Genomic DNA, 21,079 nt, shown 5'->3' with positions numbered 1-21,079 from the left:
CCTTTGATATCTTAAGTATAAATTGTGCACCAATATTGCATTTTAAAAGCCTGTTATATTTAATGAAGTGCCCTTTAATTATAGACCCCCTTTTAAAAATGAGTGAAGACTTTCTAAAGTGCTGTTCCTCATTTTAAAATCAACTCTGTTAAGTGAACTGAACTCTCATTTTAATACTGTAACTCTTCCTTAATATAAAAAACACATTTTTAAAAGAAACATTGAACATCTATTAGTCAAATCATAGTGTCTAAGCAGGTGAGCATGTTTTTGCTTTTTGGCCTTTTTCTGATGTTTTGTGGTAGAAAGCTGTGCGGATCAAGCCTAACACATAGACAGGCTAGACATGTAAAAAACAAACGACAACAAAAAACACGTGAAGCTTGCATTCAATTGCCCTGCTCTGATGCACAAAACAAGCTTCCTTCTGTCATGAGGGGATGTATGGCTAATTTAAGATGAAATTGTCAACCCTGTTACTTAGACGCTTAACTATAGTCATTTTGTTATTTAAATGTGTTGATTAAGTTGAACATGTACTCTTTAGAAAGTAAAAATTATTATTCATTTCATTTGTTGGAACAGCCCAAATATTGGTAGTCTTTTACAAGATGAAAATGATGCTTCGTGTATCTACTCTACAACATGTTTAACATGAAAACATAAATTACAATGTAATTATTGTACATCCAAGGTTGAACTGAAAAAAAGTACTGTCAAGCAGCCTCCTGTGTCCTGTTCATAAGGAACTATCACATTAAAATCCAAAAACAGTGCAGCAGAATTCAATTGACCAAGTATCATGCTTTCCTTACCTTGGTGCGTAGTATCAGATCAAGTGTGCTCTGGATAAACATCCCTGGCTTCTAAACTCTATATATTCATGGGCCTATGGGAGTTGCTACAGCGGACTCACAACCAGTTCTGTAGAAATTAGAATGCACCGAGGGGAGAACATTTTCTAAACCTGATTCACACATCTGCTGAAACTGGAACTAAAGGTTACAGTTCCATAAAATACAGTCAGTGACAGAGCATTCAGAAAGTATTCAGACCCCTCCACTTCTTCCACATGTTGTGATGTTACAGCCTTATTCTAAAATGGTTTAAATCAATCTACACACAATACGCCATAACAACAAAGCGAAAACAGGTTTAGACATTTTTGCAAGTATTAAAAAAAACAAAAAACAGAACCTTATTTATATAAGTATTTGCTATGAGACTTGAAATTGAGCTCAGGTTTACCCTTTTTCCAATGATAATCCTTGAGTTGTCTACAACTTGATTGGAGTCTATCTGTGGTAAATTCAATTGATTGGACATGATTTGGAAAGGCACAATACATCTATATAAGGTCCCAAATATGGCAGTGCATGTCAGAGCAAAAACCAAGCCATGAGGTCGAAGAAATAGTTGTCCGTACAGCTCCGAGACAGGATTGTGACAAGGAACAGATCTGGGGAAGGGTACCAACACATTTCTGCATCCTTGAGGGTCCCCAAGAACAGTGGCCCCCATCATTAAAATCAAATTGTATTTGTTACATGCACCGAACAGGTGTAGACCTTACAGTGAAATGCTTACAACCCATGGCTCACCTTTTAAAGTTGTGCACACAACGAGGAATGACGAGAGAGAGAGATGGGGAAGAGGAGATTGTTTAGACTGAGATGAACACACATGGCTTCACCTTTCTTGTGCAACTTTCAAATAGAGACTACCAGAAGTCTCAGGTCATCGCTAGTGGGACGCATTTTTCAGCCAGAGGCATATGGCAAGATTCGTTTTTTTTTCTGTTGGAAATGGGAAAGTATGACATGTCAGGAAGGTCAGCATTGGGGTTAAGAGGTCGCCACCTATTTGGTACCTGAGCAGTCAGTCCTGCGTTTACTGAGGACATGCCCAGGCCTATTTAATTTGAATAATGAGAAGACTTGAGGGGAGTGCTGCTTATCATGCCAGTGGCACACAGCAGGATTTCACCACTCTGGTGAGGGAACTCCGTTTTGGACTTTTCAGCTACTGACAGTTAGCACCTACAGTAATCATTACACGGAGGAGTAGTTTGTTAATTCTCCTCTCTTTATCCTATGCATCCTTCATGGTATGGAGGGCAGACAAAGTGCTTGTATACTTCAGAGGATTTATTCTGACACCTTCCAACAGTATGCAACATATGAGAGGATGTTTACAAGGAAAAACAGAGGAGGAAATGTGTTTCACTTCCACCATCTTATATACGCTGCTTGTGGAAAACAAAAAACCCATTTGACAATCCTCCTGAGAGATCTGGAGATTTCACGATACACAGCAGATTGTATTTGTTCAGCTTGCTGTAGACCAGAAACCCTGAAATATGTAATCCCCTAAAACCTTAAATTCAAACCACATGCAGTTGTCTTGGTTAATGCTCTCCAGTGGACCATTCTGGAGGAGAGTGTTTTCGCCTGATCGACCACTTCCTAGTCTCTTTGAATGAATGGCTCAGATTCTCATTTAGAGGCTTTCAGTGGCGGTGAATGACAGAGCCTTTGGTTGGTCTGGAGAGGCAGGTCCATTGATGCCCATAGTGATGAAGTGCAGGGCCAGCCACTATCAGCCAGCCACTATCAGAGGTGCAAAACACTGTTCTTAATAGAAAAGCATTTCAAATCAAACTTTGTCACAGGCACCGAATACAACAAGTGTAGACTTTACTGTGAAAGTATTACTTACAAGCCCTTAACCAACAGTGCAGTTCAAGAAGAGTTAAGAAAATATTTAGTAGACTAAAATACAAATTATAATTAAAAGTAACACAATAAGAATAACCGTAACGAGGTTATATACAGGGGGCACCAGTACCGAGTCAGTGTGCGGGGGTATATACAGGGGGCACCAGTACCGAGTCAGTGTGCAGGCTATATACAGGGGGCACCAGTACCGAGTCAGTGTGGAGGTTATATACAGGGGGCACCAGTACCGAGTCAGTGTGCAGGCTATATACAGGGGGCACCAGTACCGAGTCAGTGTGCAGGCTATATACAGGGGGCACCAGTACCGAGTCAGTGTGCAGGCTATATACAGGGGGCACCAGTACCGAGTCAGTGTACAGGCTAGTTGAGGTAATACGTAGGTGCGGGCGAAGTGACTTGTCATAGATAACAAACAAACAGCAAGTTGCAGCAGTGTACAAAAGGGATGGGGGGGGGGTGTCAATGTAAATTGTCCAGGTGGCAATTTAATTAATTGTTCAGCAGCCTTATGGTTTGGGGGTTGAAGCTGTTGAGGAGCCTTTTGGACCTAGACTTGGCGCTCCGGTACCGCTTGCCGTGTGATAGCAGAGAGAACGGTCTATAACTTGGGTAACTGGAGTCTGACAATTTTATGGGCTTTCCTCTGACACCACCTATTATATAGGTCCTGGATGGCAGGAAGCTTGGCCCCAGTGATGTACTGGGCCGTTCACACTACCCTCTGTAGTGCCTAACGGTCAGATGCTGAGCAGTTGCCATACCAGGCGGTGATGCAACTGGTCAGAATGCTCTCGATGATGCAGCTGTACAACCTTTTGAGGATCTGGGGCCCCATGCAAAATCTTTTCAGTCTCCTGAGGGGGAATAGGTTTTGTCATGCCCTCTTCACGGCTGTCTTGGTGTGCTTGGACCATGTTAGTTTGTTGGTGATGTAGACGCCAAGGAACTTGAAGCTCTCAACCTGCTCCACTACAGCCCCATCAATGAGAATGGGGGCGTTCTCAGTTCTCCTTTTCCTGTAGTCCATAATCCTCTCCTTCGTCTTGATCACGTTGAGGGAGTGGTGGTTGTCCTTGCACCAAACCTATAGGCTGTCTCATTATTGTTGGTGGTCAGGCAAACCACTGTTGTGTCATCAGCAAACTTAATGATGGTGTTGGAGTCCTGCCTGGCCGTGCAATCATGAGTGAAGAGGTAGTACAGGAGGGGACTGAGAACGCACCCCTGAGGGGCCCCCATGTTGAGGATCAGCGTGGCGTAATGTGTTGTTACCTACTCTCACCACCTGGGGGCGGCCCATCAGGAAGTCCAGGATCCAGTTGCAGAGGGAGGTGTTTAGTCCCAGGGTCCTTAGCTTAGTGATAAACTCAGCTCTACCCTTTAGCTCAGTGGGAATGTTGCCTGTAATCCATGGATTCTGGTTGGGTGTATGTACATACAGTCACTGTGAGGACGACGACCTCGATGCACTTATTGATAGAGACAGTGACTGATGTGGTGTACTTCTCAATGCCATCGGAAGAATCCCGGAACATATTCCAGTCTGTGCTAGGAAAACGTTCCTGTAGTTTAGCATCTGCTTCAGCTGACCACTTTTTTGCTTGTAAGCAGGAATCAGGAGGATGGAGTTATGGTCAGATTTGTCAAATGGAGGGCGAGGGAGAGCTATGTGCACCTCTGTGTGTTGAGTAAAGGTGGTCTAGATTTGTTTCCCTCTCGTTGCACATTTAACATGCTGATAGAAATAAGGTAAAACTGATTGAAGTTTCCCTACATTAAAGTGTCTGGCCACTAGGAGCGCAGCCACTGGATGAGCGTTTTTCGAGTGTGGTTTTAGTGCCAGCCTCGGTCGGTGGTGGTATGTAGACAGCTAAGAAAAATACAGATCATGAGATATCATGAGATACTCTACCTCGGGCGAGCATAACCTTGAGACTTCCTTAAATATCGTGCACCAGCTATTGTTTACAAATATGCATAGACCCCCGCCCTGTGTCTTACCAAAGGCTGCTGTTCTGTCCTGCCGATAGAGTGAATAACCTGCCATCTGTATGTTCTTAATGTCGTTGTTCAGCCACTACTCGATGAAACATAAGATATTACAGTTTTTAATGTCCTGTTGGTAGGATATAGGTGCTCTCAGTACGTCCAATTCATTTTCCAGCGAATCATAGGGATCTGGGCCGGTCGGGTGTCTGTAGTATATGCCTGGTGTCCGACTCATTGAAGAAGAACTCCTCGTCCAATTTGAGGTGAGTAATCCCAGTTCTGATGTCCAGAAGCTCTTTTCGGTCATAAGAGACGGTAGCAGCAACATTATGTACAGAACAAGTTCCGAACAACACAAAAAAAAATGGCATGGTTGGTTAAGAGCCGATAAGACTCTTATGGTTGTTGCTGAGTATCATTAGTAACAATGGTTAGTGCAGGCAACAGACGAAGGTATAGCCTATTGTTGTACACTGTTCTCCCTATTAACATTCTATGTACAAATGTTTACCAACATTACCATGGGTTGACGAACTGAATGTGGTAATTTTCTGAATGAATCAAACCAGCATTTTCTTTCTTTCGTTAAAACCTCTTATGGCTGCAATCCCGTTAACGGGGTCGATATGACAACAGCCAGTGAAAGTGCAGGGCGCCAAATTCAAAACAACAGAAATCTCATCATTAAAATAGAAATCAAATTAATCACTAACCTTTGATGATCTTAATCAGATGACACTCATAGGACTTCATGTTATACAATACATGTATGTTTTGTTTGATAAAGTTCATATTTATTTTTTTAAATCTTAGTTTAGTTTACATTGGCGCGTTACGTTCACTAGTTCCAAAAACATCCGGTGATTTTGCATAGCCACATCAATTCAACAGAAATACTCATCAACAAATGTAGATTAAAATACACGTTATGCACATGGAATTATAGATATACCTCTCCTTAATGCAACCGCTGTGTCAGATTTCAAAAAAACTTTAAGGAAATAACAAAAACCATGCAATAATCTGAGACGGCGCTCAGAAAGATTTTTTATCCGCCATGTTGAAGTCAACAGAAATCAGAAATAACATTGTAAATATTCCCTTACCTTTGATGATCTTCATCAGAATGCACTCCCAGGAATCCTAGTTCCACAATAAATGCTTGATTTGTTCGATAATGTCCATTATTTATGTCCAAGTAGCTACTTTTGTTCGGGTTTAGGTATACAAATCCAAACGCTCGTGCAGGTCCAGCATCAAAAAGTTATATTACAGGTCTTAGAAACATTTCAATCTAAGTATAGATTCAATCTTTAGGATGTTTTTATCATAAATCTTCAATAACGTTCCAACCAGAGAATTGCTTTGTCTGTAGAGAAACCATGGAACGCAGGTCGCTATCATGTGAATTCCGCATGACAAGCCCTTGGCTCTCTGCTAGACACCTGGCTCATTCAGCTCCCATTCAGCCCCACAACCAAGTAGAAGCCTCATTCAAGATTCTAAAGACGGTTGACATCTAGTGGAAGCCCTAGGAAGTGCAACTTCATCCATATCCCACTGTGAATTCAATAGGTGCTAGGTTGAAAATGGACCAACCTCAGATTTCTCACTTCCTGTTTGGATTTCTTCTCAGGTTTTTGCCTGCCATATGAGTTCTGTTATACTCACAGACATCATTCAAACACTTTTAGAAACTTCAGAGTGTTTTATATCCAATACTATGCATATATTAGCAACAGGGACAGAGGAGCAGGCCGTTTACTCTGGGCACCTTTCATCAGCGTTGACAAAATTCTAACTAAAAGGTACACCGTATTTAAAGAGATTGCTTAAAATAAATGTACTGAAATGTACTTTTTATTCTGAGAACCCAAGGGAACCAGGCCTGCAAAGCCCTTTATGCAGCTGCACAAGGTAAGTCTGAATACCAACTACTGAGAAGTGCGTAGGAAAGGAAGCATGTTGAAAGGCATATTTTCTACATGGGAATCAGGGTCGTAGCGAACCACTAGATTGCATAAGCATACATTCAGCTTTTTTTGGTGGACATCCAATCAAATTTGGTGTGTAGATTCAGTCGTTTCTTGTATAATTCTGGAGTGGGATTCATAGAGAATTGATGATTTATTCCAAGAAGATAATCTGTTAATTTGAGTAGTTCTAATTTCCGTTTTTATTTTTGTCAGTGTGAAATTATTTGTCCTCTCAAAACAGCTTCCAATGTTACCTGTAGAAAAGAGTGTGAGGTTGAATCTTATTTATGTTAACAATTGCAAAACTCGCTATCTGATAAAAGAAGGAAGTTAAGGGAAGTCTCTCCCTCTCAGAAATGATAATTCATGTAAACCTATGCTTTTGTGTTGTATACTGGAACTCCTTTTACAATGGTATTTTTGCTAGTCAACTATAACTCATAGCCTAATACCTTTTTGCACATTGCTAATTACCTTATGGAATGTATTAGACTTTGCTAATTTACGAATAACATGGGTCTGACTATGGCTCCTGGTGAGGAATATATTGTTACGACCCTAAAAAAAACTATTACTTCCTTGATAAGATGTTGAGGGACATGCTGCCTTCGCAAACATGACTATGCAGGAATACATTTCTTATCTCAATCAAATATCAAGCACCTGTTTTTTTAGCTGGCTTTCACCTCATGCATCTCTTTCTGGAACATCTGTATATACAGTGCATTTGGAAGTATTCAGACCCTTTGACTTTATCCACATTCTGTTACGTTGCAGCCTTATTCAAAAATGTATTTTAAAAAAACAACATCTGCATGAATATAGACACAATTTCCCATAGTGACAAAGCTAAAACAGGTTTTTATAATTTTCTGCAATAGTATATATATATATATATATATATATATATATATATATATATATATATATATATATATATATATATATATATATATATATATATATATATATGAAAAGAGAAATTCCTTATTTGCATAAGTATTCAGACCCTTTGCTATGAGACTCGAAATTGAGCTTGGGTGCATCCTGTTTCCATTGATAATCCTTGAGATTTCTACAACTTGACTGGAGTCCACTTGTGGTCAATTCAATTGATTGAACATGATTTGGAAAGACACATGTCTATATAAAGGTCCCACAGTTGACGGTGCATGTCAGAGCAAAAACCAAGCCATGAGGTTGAAGGAATTGTCCGTAGAGCTCCGAGACAGGATTGTGTCAAGGCACAGATCTGGGGAAGGGTACCAAAAAATATCTGTCGCATTGAAGGTCCCCAAGAACACAGTGGCCTCATCATTCGTAAATGGAAGAAGTTTGGAACCACCTAGACTCTTCCTCGAGCAGGCCGCAAAGCCAAACTGAGCAATCGGGGGAGAAGGGCCTTGGTCAGGGAGGTTTAACCTACAGTGTTAAAACAAACAAAAAACAAATACTGTAACACTACATGTCATTCCCTAACACTCAGTAAGTGTAACAGCATCAGCACTAACAAAGTGGTCATTTATGTCAGAATTTGAAACACCCATGGTGTTAGGGACCCAACACTTTTGCTGTGTACTGGGCCGAACTAAGCCAAGCTGTACTGAGATGGCCTGGTTACATTGTTGGAACCAGTTTGGTTCGGGTCAGGATGATAACTGACTTAAAACAAGCAGGGAATGAGAGTATAACTTCATCATTTTATACATGTATTTGTAATTAATACATGAGGTAGACAGGGCTTCAACCAAAATGAGATGTGGCAAATATCACAAGAAGACTGGAGATAGAAAATGATTAGCTTTTAATTGTAAATGAGAGTCACACCTATTGTTCTCTCATATTATTCTGACACTTCTTTACTATTAATCAACATTTCAGTGTCACATAATTTAGCAGGAGAGCTCATTTTCACCAGGAGTCCCTGTAGTCCGTAGTTAAATGGCACCAGAAATGAATCCGTCAGAAAGACCCTGTATTTCTTAACATCCATTAACACGAACAAATGTAATAATAACATTAACAAGTCCTTTGTCTGTGAGGGACACCATGTGGCGGTGTGTGTTGGTTTAACACAGTTAACACTCTTGATACAGCGATAACATTCTGACTGAACCCATAGTGCAATTTCCCTTTATCTGATTGAAGTGGGACATTAGTTTAGCAGAGCTCCAAAAATTGACATACTCAATACATTTTGTAGATTTTAGAATGTTTACAATTGCATGCCTCCAGAATCATTGGGTCGTGTTCATCAGGGCACACAATGCGAAATGTTTTTAAGCGCTAAACAAAGGACAACAAAAATAAGGTAGTTCCTCAGTTTTCTTCCAATTAGTGCCTAATGAACTGGACCCTGGTCAAGGACTTTGGCTTATCTAAATGGCCACGCTGTTCTCCACCAAAGCAGGGTCCATGTAGGTGTATGGAACTGGTAGTCCAGAGTTCCTGGCATTGACGGTCTCGCTGAAGACCTTCAGCTCCGTCTGGAATTTCTGAATCATCGTGCAGGGTGGTATCTCGTTGAAGTGCTCCTCTGGGTACTGGCCAAGAGCCAACTGCATATGGAGAATAATCGAAGTTAGTAAAATATTGATAGTTATAATATTAACTTTAAAAAGGACACTTAAATAGGATATTTTGTATCTAAATATAGTATTTCAGACCTAGATGATATTGATTATAGTTCATGAAAGATGGCAGACTCACAAAGTCAGTGGATTGCTTGCTAAGGAGCCACATAGTGGACATGCCCTGTGCAGTTGTGCCGACATCTGGCAAGGTCTCCAGCATGGTGCTCTCAGTAGACTGCCCCTTAGTGGTGGGAGGTGGCCGTTGCAGGGAGATGGGGGTGTTGGGCATCCAGCCACCATAGTCATACTGTAACAAGAAGAAGAATGACTGATTATTACTGACATCCAATATGCTGCTATTCTAAAATGATGATATGATAGTGGCAAGGAGTTACAGCAAAACCTTGCAACATTTTTACAAATATGTCTCTTCCTAAATGGTAGAGGAGGCAGAAAACGTCAGTAGTTGCTTAGATTTAGATTTATAACACACCTGAAAAGAAGTATGGGCTACGTTACACCCACCTGTCCAGAGTTGACAGCAGAATGTTGGCCTGAGCAGGTGAAGATCACCACGGTGACGAACTTGACGACCTCTGGCACAGTGGAGAAAGACTGAGGGATTCCTGGACAGAAAGATAAGAACGGAGAGAGGTGTGTGATGAATGGAGTTATGGCAGGGGAGCTGGGTGGACTGTGACTATAGGACAGTCACGTCCATGGAAGTTGTGAGTTATGCCGGGGAAGTTATGGACCAGAAACCAAAAAACATATGGGCAAAAACAAGACATTTCACCATACGTCATTACAACACACCCCCATATTACCCTGTACATCGTCACCTGTGCATTCTTGGGCCAGGAAGCCATGGTCAAAGACATCCTTGATCCAGTTCTGTAGTTCCTGATCTTCCCGGACCTCTGAGTCACTCTTGTAATAGAAACTAATCACTTCCTCTACAAACCTATACGGAAGGCGACAACGGAAGAACGAAGGAAGAAGATATCATATCTATGTAGAGCTATGCTTTCACTGTAGATTCTACCAGCTGATGATACTGTACTACCACCATGTAGGTCTGCTCTACTGCTCTGTCGTAGCCTACCTGTGGATGATGTCCCACAGCTTGAGTCCATCATCCCTGTAGTAGTTGTTGGGGACTGACTCCAGACCTCGTGCAGTGATGTCTTCCGGCATACAGAGGGAGCTGTAGGTCAATGAGGCCACAGATCTCCTCAGGATCTCATTCATCGCCTCTCCGCCCGAAGCAGCAAACTACAACATCACTTAAAGTTACTTGATTACATAATTCTGTAACATTATAATGTACTTTAACTAAGCTGCAATATTACACTGGTTCTATGAGAGATAGTGAACCTACCAGCAAGTATGTTGACCAGGAGGGCCAAATGACCATACATGGGGGTACTGTAGGTTGACTACAAGACATACAACCGCATGTATGCTGACTCTGACACAACTTCCATGGATGTGTGATTCCTAATATGGACACCACACACTTCTATGGAAACAGTCCACTCAGTAGCCTACCTGAGTGAAAACTCCTTCATCAGCTATTAGAAATGCCCGGGCCAAGAGGTTGATCTGGAGGGTGTAGCGGGTGTGTGGAATCAGAAGCTAAAGCAGTAAACCAGGGTGGAGAGAAGGATGGATGGTTAACAATCCCAAGAGAGAAACTGGCATTAGTAAAGACTGTCTGGAGGACCACATTAGAAAGAAATGTATTATACTTTCATGTGTCATTATCCTCTGTCATGGTCCAAACACACCAAGACAGTCGGGAAGAGGGCACAACAATGCCTATTCCCCCACAGGAGACCGAAGAGATTTGCCATGGGTCCTCAGATCATCAAAAAGTTCTACAGCTGCACCATTGAGAGCATCCTGACCAGTTGCATTACCGCCTGGTATGGCAACTGCTCGGCATCCGACTGTAAGGCGCTACAGAGGGTAGTGTATATGGGCCAGTGCATCACTGGGGCTAAGCTTCCTGCCATCCAGGACCTCTATACTAGGCGGTGTCAGAGGAAGGCCCCAAAAATTGTCAAAGACTCCGAGTCACCTGAGTCATAGACTGTTCACTCTATTACCGCACGGCAAGCAATACTGGAGCGCCAAGTCTAGGTCCAAAAGGCTCATTAACAGCTTCTACCCACAAGCCATAAGATTGCTGAACAATCAATTAAATGGCCACTATTTATATTGACCTCACCCCTCACTTTACCACTGCCTAAATGTACAAATTACCTCAATTACCTCGAGTAACCTGTATTCCCGCACATTGACTCGGTACCGGTACCACCTGTATATAGCCTCGTTATTGTTATTTTATTGTGTTACTTTTTTAAAACTTTATTGTATTTAGTAAATATTTTCTTAACTCTATTTACTTAAAACTGCATTGTTGTAAGTAAGAAGTTCACAGTAAGGTCTACAGCTGTTGTATTCGGCGCATGTGACAAATAACATTTTATTTTATTTGATCCTCGGAGCACTAACTGGATATGCTATGCTATATTATGTTATGTTGTATTCTGTTATATATGCTATGATATAATATATTATGCTATCTTATCTTATGCTTTATTAGGTTACGTTATTCTATGTTATTTTCTGCTATGTTATGCTATGCTATATTATTATTTATTTATACATCGTTTTTTACCCCCATTTTCTCCCCAATTTCGAATTGTTAGTAGTTACTGTCTTGTCTCATCGCTACAACTCCTGTACGGGCTCGGGAGAGACGAAGGTCGAGAGCCATGCATCCTACGAAACACAACCCAACCAAGCCGCACTGCTTCTTAACACAGCGCGCATCCAACCCGGAAGCCATGTTATGCTATGATATATTATGTTATGTTATGCTATATTATGTTATGCTATGATATGTTATGCTATATTATGTTATGCTATATTATGTTATGCTATGATATGTTATGCTATATTATGTTATGCTATGATATGTTATGCTATATTATGCTATGCTATATTATGTTATGCTATGATATGTTATGCTATATTATGTTATGCTATGATATGTTATGCTATATTATGTTACGCTATGCTAATATTATGTTATGCTAATATTATGCTTATGCTATGCTATGCTCAGTGGAGGCTGCGGAGGGGAGGACAGCTCATAATAATGGCTGGAATGGAGTGAATGGAAGCCATGTGTTTGACAACATTCCACTCCAGCCATTACCACTAGCCCGTCCTCCCCAATTAGGGTTCCACCAACCTCCTGGGTTTATGCTATGTTATGCTATGCTGTACTGTGTTATGTACCTTGTAGAGGGGGTGCACCATGGGCATGTTGCGCAACAATGCTACAGCGAACACCTCAGCCAGGAGGTGAGTGCGCAGCAGGTGGACGTTGAGCTGGTGCTCTTGAAAGTCAGCGCTCCTCACAAAGATCTTGGCCAGGAGCCAGTCATACTCAGAGTCAGTAGGAAGGAAGATGGGGTTGTCTTCTCCAGGCTCCTGCTTCAGCTGTGGAGAGAGAGAGTGTTAGGGACCCCATAGATGGCTACCAACAACATAATCCCTGTTTAATGAAAAAATACGGATTCCTTTTTGGTGCTATATAGAACCCTTTTTTGAAGGTTCTATAAATAACCATGAACATAAGGTTATAAATGGAACAGTTATGGTGCTATAAAGAACCCTTTCCTAAGGTTCTATAAATATATATATTTTTAAATGTTCTATTTAGCACCAAAAAGGGTTCTGCTATAATTACAACTCTTTTTGGTTTAGGGCTTGACATTCACTTTTTTAGCCACTTGTCCTTTGGACAAATAGGAAACATGTTTTACTTGTCCAAAAGCTCAAGACACAAAAAAGGGTCTGTAACACCATTTGTATGTTTTGTACATCATTGTATGATGCAATGAACCACTTTACAAAATTAAATGCATTACTATCCTTTTTTTTACCATAGAGAATCAGACAAACATGGAGGCTACACTATTGGATTCTTCGCATATTCAATCAGTCTCAAAATACAACACTGCCCCTTTAAGGCTCTCCTGGAGGATGGTTGGACACCCTTGATAGTCTATAAAATGTTGCAACATTACAATTACAACCAAATAGCCTACTTGTTATGTCTTTATAATTAAGGGCTTCCCGTCATCCCTGGGATGATACAAAATATGTCTATGGTTCAAAAGAATGACAGATTCTAAATGCATACAACCACTGCACATCTAAAATGTTAAAATGCAATAGGCTGACGCAACAGCTTAGCTTAAAACGGTTGATAAATTTGTTTTAAAAAATGTTTTATTCATATTATAAGCTCAACAATGCGCACATGGCTTTAGGATAATGTTAGTTGCATTGTTGAATTCGAATTCATAATAGAAAGCTAGGACTGATGGTTTGTTTGGCTAAACTAGCAAGTATTTTTGGTTACCCAGGCAACTAGTGTCGCTATCTAGTAAACTTGCTAGCTATTTCAGTGGATGTTGAACTCATTTATCCCTGCAAAATGAACACATTTCTAGCAAGTAAATGTGCTAAATTATAGCCATGGTATAAAAGGGATAATCAACTCAGGGCTCTATACGTACTCTGGAAAATAATGTAACTCTGTGGAAGGTTAGTTCCACTCTGCTAGCGCGTTGTGGAACACACCTCATCATTAATTACTTTCCAGAGAACACATAGTCGTTGATTATCCCTTATGTATTTCAGAAGACACTTTCACTAGCCATAGTCAAATTTAAGATGTAATGGCAAAATAACACAACAGATTAGATAACCTGGAATGACACTCTCACTCAAAATGAGCTTTGAGCACCCCCCCCCCCCCCCCCTAAAAAAAGAATTATGCGTTGCCCCCATAAAACCATCACCCTTCCCAAAGCACCCTTGATGAACCATATGTTCTAAGTGTGTAATGCATTAATTCAAAGCATTTGAAGACAATATCAACATATTTCTTTGGGCGCTGTCAGATACAGTGGAGGCTGGTGGAGGGAAACATGGGGAGGACAGGCTAGTTGTAATGTTTGGAAAGTAAAGGAAGTGGTAGTAATGAGCCCGTACTCTCCATTTCTATCTCCACCAGCCTCCATGGGTAAGTGGGCTCTCTAAAGGAGATTGAAACTTGATGGGTTTACAGACTCTCTCACTTGTAATGGTCTCCGTGACTGTAGTCTTCACTTCAAAGTTAGTTAGGGCAACCTTACCTGGATGGCGATGGGAACCAGCTTGTCATCAGGGGTTCTGTAGAGCAGAACCAGAGGAGCCGCCATGTACTGTTTTTTCGTATGGATCACGTTTGCCTTTAATCCATCCAGGTTCTTGTAGTCAAGCAGGAATATGTTGCCGCTCTGTTTGGGATTGGATGACATGGGAGAATAAATCCACAAGTTACAATGCAACAGGTTAAGATTACGGTCCACTGTCTTGGTATTTTGGAATGGGACAGATATTGTAGCTCTGTGTTTTACTAGGATTATCCCAAAAACATCCAATAAAGTTATTTTTGCGATTACTTTCTTGGATTTTAGGGTTACCATCCCCCCCACAAAAACATCAAAGAAAGGAATACAGGGATGTTTTTCATTTTTTCAGTGACCAGGTTTCATCCAACATTTTTTAAGTACATGTCAGATAGAAAATGTCACGACAGGCCTGAAGAAAACAGAACGCTTGTCTGTAAACTTTCAGCATGTCAACAAAACAAAATATGCTAGACAAGGTGGGATATTTTTGTGTCTGTAAAATGTATTATGCGAGAAATGGTGGTGGAATGGCACTTTTATGTGCAAAAATTGACATCATAACCATCATATCTAAGTAAACTTGAGTCACGTGATGACATGTTGTGTGGTCCTCTCACTACGACTCATATGTCTAATAAACATACAGTTTATTAGATGAAATAAGTTATGATGAACTTCACAGGGTGGTGAAAGTGCACAGTGATGAACTTGATGCTCCTTTCCAATACATATCTAGGGTCATTTTCTGGTGACATGATGTCAGATGCTTGACTGCCATTGATAAATAAAAATTATATTTTTTGTCCATATAATAATGTCATCATGTAGTCATATACCTGCACTGTATCTGCCAACTGTTGGCTAGAGTGCACGAGCCAAGACCAGCGTGGGCACATTCGCTATATAACAGAAAAATTATTGTGACAAAGCCATCAGAGTTGAAAATGCGATGGAAATGCCATTTACATGTTTACATTTTTAATGTTTTGGTACATGCGAATTTAACCACAAAGGTTATTTTTATGTTTGGGTACATGGGAATTACCACAAAGGTTATTTTTATGTTTGGGTACATGGGAATTTAACCACAAAGGTTATTTTTATGTTTGGGTACATGGGAATTTAACCACAAAGGTTATTTTTATGTTTGGGTACATGGGAATTTAACCACAAAGGTTATTTTTATGTGCACTACGTCATCACACAGACTTATATCCGCAACAGGTCAATTTGATGGAAACATCTATCGTGGGGAAATGTGCATATTGTTTTTATGCGGATTTGAGAATATTTGCATGAAAATCTATCGCCAATTGGATGGAAACCTAGCTATTGAGAAACATACTGGATGGGCCTCCTCAAAAGTCATCTGTAGGTCCAAAAAGGAATCTGGTACATGGTTCTGATGGTCCAAGAAAGTGGACGTCTAGACATCCAACAAAGGGATCTCTATTGACTTCCATTGATAATTGTGAATATCTAAGATATTCACCTTGGTCCAAGAGGACTGCCCCTAGTCCAGCGCCACCCTTGGTAGAAGTGGTACTGCAATAATTTAGGCAACTTTTAACAAAGAGTCCCATTTTGACATACTGTACAGTACCTGCAATTCCCTTAGGAGGCTGGACGATACACGAAGAGAGGGCTTGACCAAGTCTTCTGTGATGGGGAAATTTGCCGGCAACTCCGAGCAGCGACGGATCAACATGGGGTTGCAGCCGTTCAGATACTGGTACCCGAAAAACTCGTCTTCCTTCCAATGCTCCTGTGCGTAGTCTGGAAGGAGGAAATTCTGGGTCGTATTAATTAGTGCACACCATAGCAAAACCTTTTGCAACAGAAAATAAAATCAATAGTTTCTTATTGGACAGGTATTCCCTCCCTGTTTCAGTCTGTTTTCTTCCAGATGATGCCTAGTAAACCAGGGTCGTTTTCAGTACGTAGAATACCAGTCAAATGTTTGAAGCTGGTTGAGAGAATGCCAAGAGTATGCAAAGCTGTCATCAAGCCAAAGGGTGGCGACTTTGAAGAATCTCAAATATAAAATATTTGTTTAACACTTTCTTGGTTACTACATGATTCCATATGTGTTATTTCGTAGTTTTGATGTCTTTACTATCATTCTAAAATGGAGAAAATAGTGAAAATGGAGAAAAAAAACTTGAATGAGTAGGTGTGTCCAATCTTTTGACTGGTACCGAATGTATATTTTTATTGTATTATATTATATTCAAGTAGTATCCATTCCCTCTTTCACTTTGTTTCAAAATGTTTACCACCTAATAACAGGCCCTTGGAGTTAATTCTGCAAATACACCTATGAAATGCACTCACCTGAGATGACAGTTCTATTGCAGCAGAAGACTTTGCTGATTTCATCAATGTTTTTCCAGCTCTTCTTGCTGTCAGAATACCCCTTCAGCTTCAGCTCAGTGATCCTACAGAATGGGAGACAAGGAACTATGTCAAGCTGAGCCAATAGAGTTTCGCAGAGCAAATGTACAACTCAACAATATAAATGAATGGAATACTTTAGAGTTTTAGTGATCTTCTGCAGGAACTACTATTTGAACTAAAGGTGAAATAAATAAAAAATGAAATAAAAAACTGTCCTTAGAGGATGAATTATGCCCGACGTATGCAACACAATTAGCTACGCAAAAATGTCTGTCCTGCATTGTCGTAAAAATATGCAAGTGTGTGCAACCCAAAATGTTAAACTCACCACGTACTGGACAACAGGAAAAAAGCTCAAATCCGCACTGAACTATTCTTAAGTTTGAATGTAATTATCAGCAGGAGAGGGCAGAGCAATCAGACCCATTTGGGCGACATACTTCATCAGCTTTTGGAGAAAAATTCACACATTCACACATTCACACATAGTTATAAATGATGAAACATTGTCGTATCTTTTTTCACAATCATAATTTACATTCATTATTTACATACATTATTCTACTATTTTTCACAACTTCTAGTGCCTAAAAATACATTAAAATGTAGAGAATATTTTAATGAATGAGGGTTTTGGTTTTTTTTCCCCCCCAGTGCATGCCTTTTGAACCATGCGCCCAACAACTTTTTGTTACTACAGACTTTCGAGTTGAGCACGCCAATTCCTCATTCTGTAACTTGCCACATAACCACATAGGGAAGCCATTATGAGTAGCACATTGCATTCTCGTGTTGTGTACATTTGGCTTAGGTGAGGAACTCACCCGGTGGCGGCGGTGAAGAGGAACTGGGTGGCCTTGGTGAACGAGAATTGGATCTCGCTGGGAAGATCCAGAGGGTTGTCTGCCTTCATGCTGCCGGGGAAACCCTCCTTGTAGGTATCCCAGCTGAGTAGGAGGAGGAGCAGGAGGAGCAGGAGAAAGAGGAGGAGCAGGAAATATATGGAGGTTGGTCAGATATAATGGACAGACTGGGCAGCTAGGACGAAAGACCACAGCACCTACCAGTACAGCTCAGTTCTTGTCTTCATCTCCTTTTCCCTGCTGTACCTGGCAAGATGATTAGTTTCATCACAGAGCCTTTTAGCTGAAAAAAAATAAATAATAATAAATCAAGTTAATCACATATTATTGCACTAATCCTTCAGAACCAGTGTTGCATGTATTACTGTATGTACGGTGGCCCTAAGAGGCAAAGTAGCTTTTAAAACTTAGTGACATCATGCACACACAAAGAAAATGCCCCCCCCACCCACAATGGCTGCAAGTATACATTTTTTCCCCATGCATTACTCATTCTAACATGTTTGCATGTGATGTTGTTTCATAACGTCACACCGTGCTGACCTGTGCCCTCTCTGAACAGGTGCACTTCCTTGTCCATAATCCAACGGTAGATGGGGAACTTGCATGTGTCTCCCTCTGGTGTCGTCACGACAACCTTGGACGGGAACCAGGCGTCCTGGGGGAAGAGTGGGAGGGGCTGTTTGTCCAGCTCTATCAGCACCAGCGTGCCGAGGGAGGAGGGGCACACCACGTCGAATTCACGAGATGCCTGCAGAGAGAGAGAGAGAGATGGAGGAAGTGAGAGATAGATGGAGGGAATGAAAGAATGAGATGGAGGGAGGGAGAGAGAGAAAAAGGGAGGGGCAGAGAGAGTGAGAGAGGACAGAACCTGGACCGTGTGAGAAAGCAAATAACAAAGGCAAATATAACTAATCAGGTACTACCAGTATTATTACTTAAGGGCCCAACATACAGGCAACAAAGTCTTCATGTCATATACACTATATGTGTATGAACATATTGGGTGCGTTTGGGTGTGTTTTGAGTACAGTCTTTGAAAAATGCAAATGGTAAGTTTATTGAAGCTAGAATCATTTGTTGCTACATCCATTTTTTTGGACTTATAAATTATATATACCCATAGATTCTTGAAGAATATAATTTATAATTGCTTAGTTCAACTGTCGTACCCAATCAGAACCCAATGATTGTAAGCAATGTAAATGTGAACAAACACTAAGCTATAGCCACAAAACATGGTTAAAAGTACACATTCTTCCATGAGTTTGAGAATGGTGACATTTCTACAAGCCCATCCCTTAGCTTTTTACCAAAACAGAGGCGGGGTGCCTCTTTGTTATTGTTTCAATTAAGGATTCTAGATTTAAAGAGAAATATCTCTTAGTACTGATTGGAGCATCACTGACTTACCGTGCCTTGATAGAAGCCTCCCTTCAAGCTAGTGAGCCACGTGCGCTTACTCTCTCCATTCTCGCCAACCAGCTTGATGAAGACATTGTTCAACGTGGTGCCAGTTGCGATGTTGTGTGTGTGCACAGTCACCTTGTATTTTGGCATTTTGACTCTGAAAAACACTATGATAGGCTTATCTGCACACACTGAGACTGCACAGCAAACAACAGTTCATTCAATGTAGGCAGTGCAAATATTTCTGCAAATATTAAGACTTACATGATATCTATTGATCCATTTTAATATAACAAAATCATTGTTTTGAGGGTATTCTTGCTTGAATAACAAATTTGCAAAGCCACAATTATTGCATACACACAGCATGTAGGGGGACATTTTGCACGAGCAAATGATAGTGAGCAAATTAACCATAGACAGGAGTAATATGCTTATTCAATGTGCATATTATCCAAAATACCCATTGCATTGTGTGCATTGCATTCATGGCTCAGTACACTGATCTCTGGTTAAATAATAGCCTCCTCATTCTACACATAGTAGAGTAAAACAAAACATGAAATCACGCTGCACATCAAGTTGAACACATCTGTGCTCTTTTGCTTGATGAAAATGTCTCCCATATAATCAAAAATAAAACATTCAGAGTTCCCTTACCTGATTGGTTGATAGTTTGTAGTACCCTGTTAACTGTGCCTTAATATGCATGCAATGATCACCTTCCCTACTGCTCATTTTATACCTGGCTGGAGTTGTGTGTAGAACCATATGTACATATCTGGGTGTTACTTTCCACCATTGACCTTGCATGATAAATTCTGGCAATGTTGATAGCGAAGCGTTGCCCAATCACCTATTGTAAATACACAGTAGAAATTTGAGCCATGGTTGAAAGGGTGTTGTAACGTCAATTTCGCAATTCTGAGGGCATGCGGTGAAATGTTTGCTCAGCACTGCAATGCAAGTGGGAAATTGAATTGTTGTCACAGACTCTGTTTTGGTGGTCTGCAAGATATCCAAACAGGATGTCACAAGTCTTGTATAGTCACTATATGGAGTTAGTACTATATATACACAATACTGTACAGTATTTTTTTATGTAACATTTATTTAACTAGGCATGTCAGTTAAGAACAAATGCTTATTTACAATGACGGCCTACACCAAGAGGAGGGGGTGTGATGATTTACATTAAAGAACATATCCGATGTAAACAAATTGAGTGGTCATGTGATAATGAACTAGAATGTATCGGCCTGAACGTTACACTGTCTCCCCAAATGTCTTTTACCCTCATTGGAATGTATAGGCCACCTTCCACCAAAAGTGTGTTTTTTGATCAGTTTAATACCATGCTTAGGGAATGTGATTTTGGGAAAGAGGTCATCTTAATGGGAGATTTTAACATTAATTATGAAGACAAGTGTTGTAGGAAAACCCTCAAACGGATCACTAATACCTTTGACCTTACACAGCTAGTTAAAGGGCCAACCAGGGTGACTTGCTGCTCTAAAACACAGATTGATTTGGTGTTCAGTAATAAACCAGAGAGAGTGACTAAATCATTCAATATGGTTACTGGGCTGTCTGATCATAATCTGACACTTATAGCCAGAAAGCTGTCTAAGAGCAGGTTTAACCTCTCTACTGTTAGAAAGCCGGATCAACTCAGAATACCTAAGAGTGAATTAAATAATTTTGAAAAAGCAATTAAGGGAATAAACTGGAATGATCTCTTGTCCTATACAGACGTGGAAGCTGATAGTCAGGTTTTTCTATCCACAATCCAGACTACAATAAATGGCTTCCTAAAGAAAATCAAATCCAAACCTGGCCAAAAGAGCACTCTTCCTTGGCTAAATGGAGAAA

The 21,079-nt window shown here is 40.5% G+C and overlaps 1 protein-coding gene across 6 annotated transcripts; it reads right to left on the bottom strand.

Annotated features, from left to right (window-relative positions):
- Positions 1–8,488: 8,488 nt before the first annotated feature.
- LOC109877533 (hydroperoxide isomerase ALOXE3) lies at positions 8,489–20,034 on the bottom strand. Of its 6 annotated transcripts, none has more exons than XR_004206964.1 (15): positions 19,868–20,026; positions 19,211–19,364; positions 18,341–18,548; positions 17,999–18,080; positions 17,759–17,881; positions 16,872–16,975; positions 16,141–16,313; positions 14,499–14,642; positions 12,589–12,792; positions 10,828–10,914; positions 10,382–10,551; positions 10,119–10,240; positions 9,770–9,902; positions 9,413–9,583; positions 8,489–9,261 (listed from the first exon to the last, which is right to left on the bottom strand). XR_004206964.1 is itself a non-coding variant. In XM_031815032.1 (15 exons), exons 2-15 carry the CDS (start codon positions 19,355–19,357, stop codon positions 9,082–9,084), a joined length of 2,016 nt encoding a protein of 671 aa, XP_031670892.1. In that variant the 5' UTR covers positions 19,358–19,374; positions 19,868–20,034; the 3' UTR covers positions 8,489–9,081. The 6 variants fall into 6 exon arrangements, 4 of the variants coding, with proteins under 4 accessions (XP_031670892.1, XP_031670891.1, XP_031670890.1 ...); XR_004206965.1 differs by having other exon boundaries at positions 19,211–19,374; positions 19,868–20,016; XM_031815032.1 differs by having other exon boundaries at positions 9,802–9,902; positions 19,211–19,374; positions 19,868–20,034.
- Between the last annotated feature and the right edge of the window lie 1,045 nt (positions 20,035–21,079).

Source organism: Oncorhynchus kisutch, unplaced genomic scaffold, assembly GCF_002021735.2.
Source record: "Oncorhynchus kisutch isolate 150728-3 unplaced genomic scaffold, Okis_V2 Okis07a-Okis12b_hom, whole genome shotgun sequence".
Taxonomy (NCBI): Eukaryota; Metazoa; Chordata; class Actinopteri; order Salmoniformes; family Salmonidae; genus Oncorhynchus; species Oncorhynchus kisutch.
Note: the sequence above shows the minus strand (reverse complement) of the source record. Positions and strands in the feature narration are given on the sequence as shown.

Coding starts and splice junctions, on each gene's coding strand:
- LOC109877533 (XM_031815030.1), bottom strand. CDS start 19,357: ATGCCAAAATACAAGGTGACTGTGCACACACACAACATCGCAACTGGC. Junction 16,976..17,758: donor CTCTTCACCGCCGCCACCGG/GTGAGTTCCTCA, acceptor CCCATTCTGTAG/GATCACTGAGCTGAAGCTGA. Junction 10,915..12,588: donor TGGTGCACCCCCTCTACAAG/GTACATAACACA, acceptor TTACTGCTTTAG/CTTCTGATTCCACACACCCG.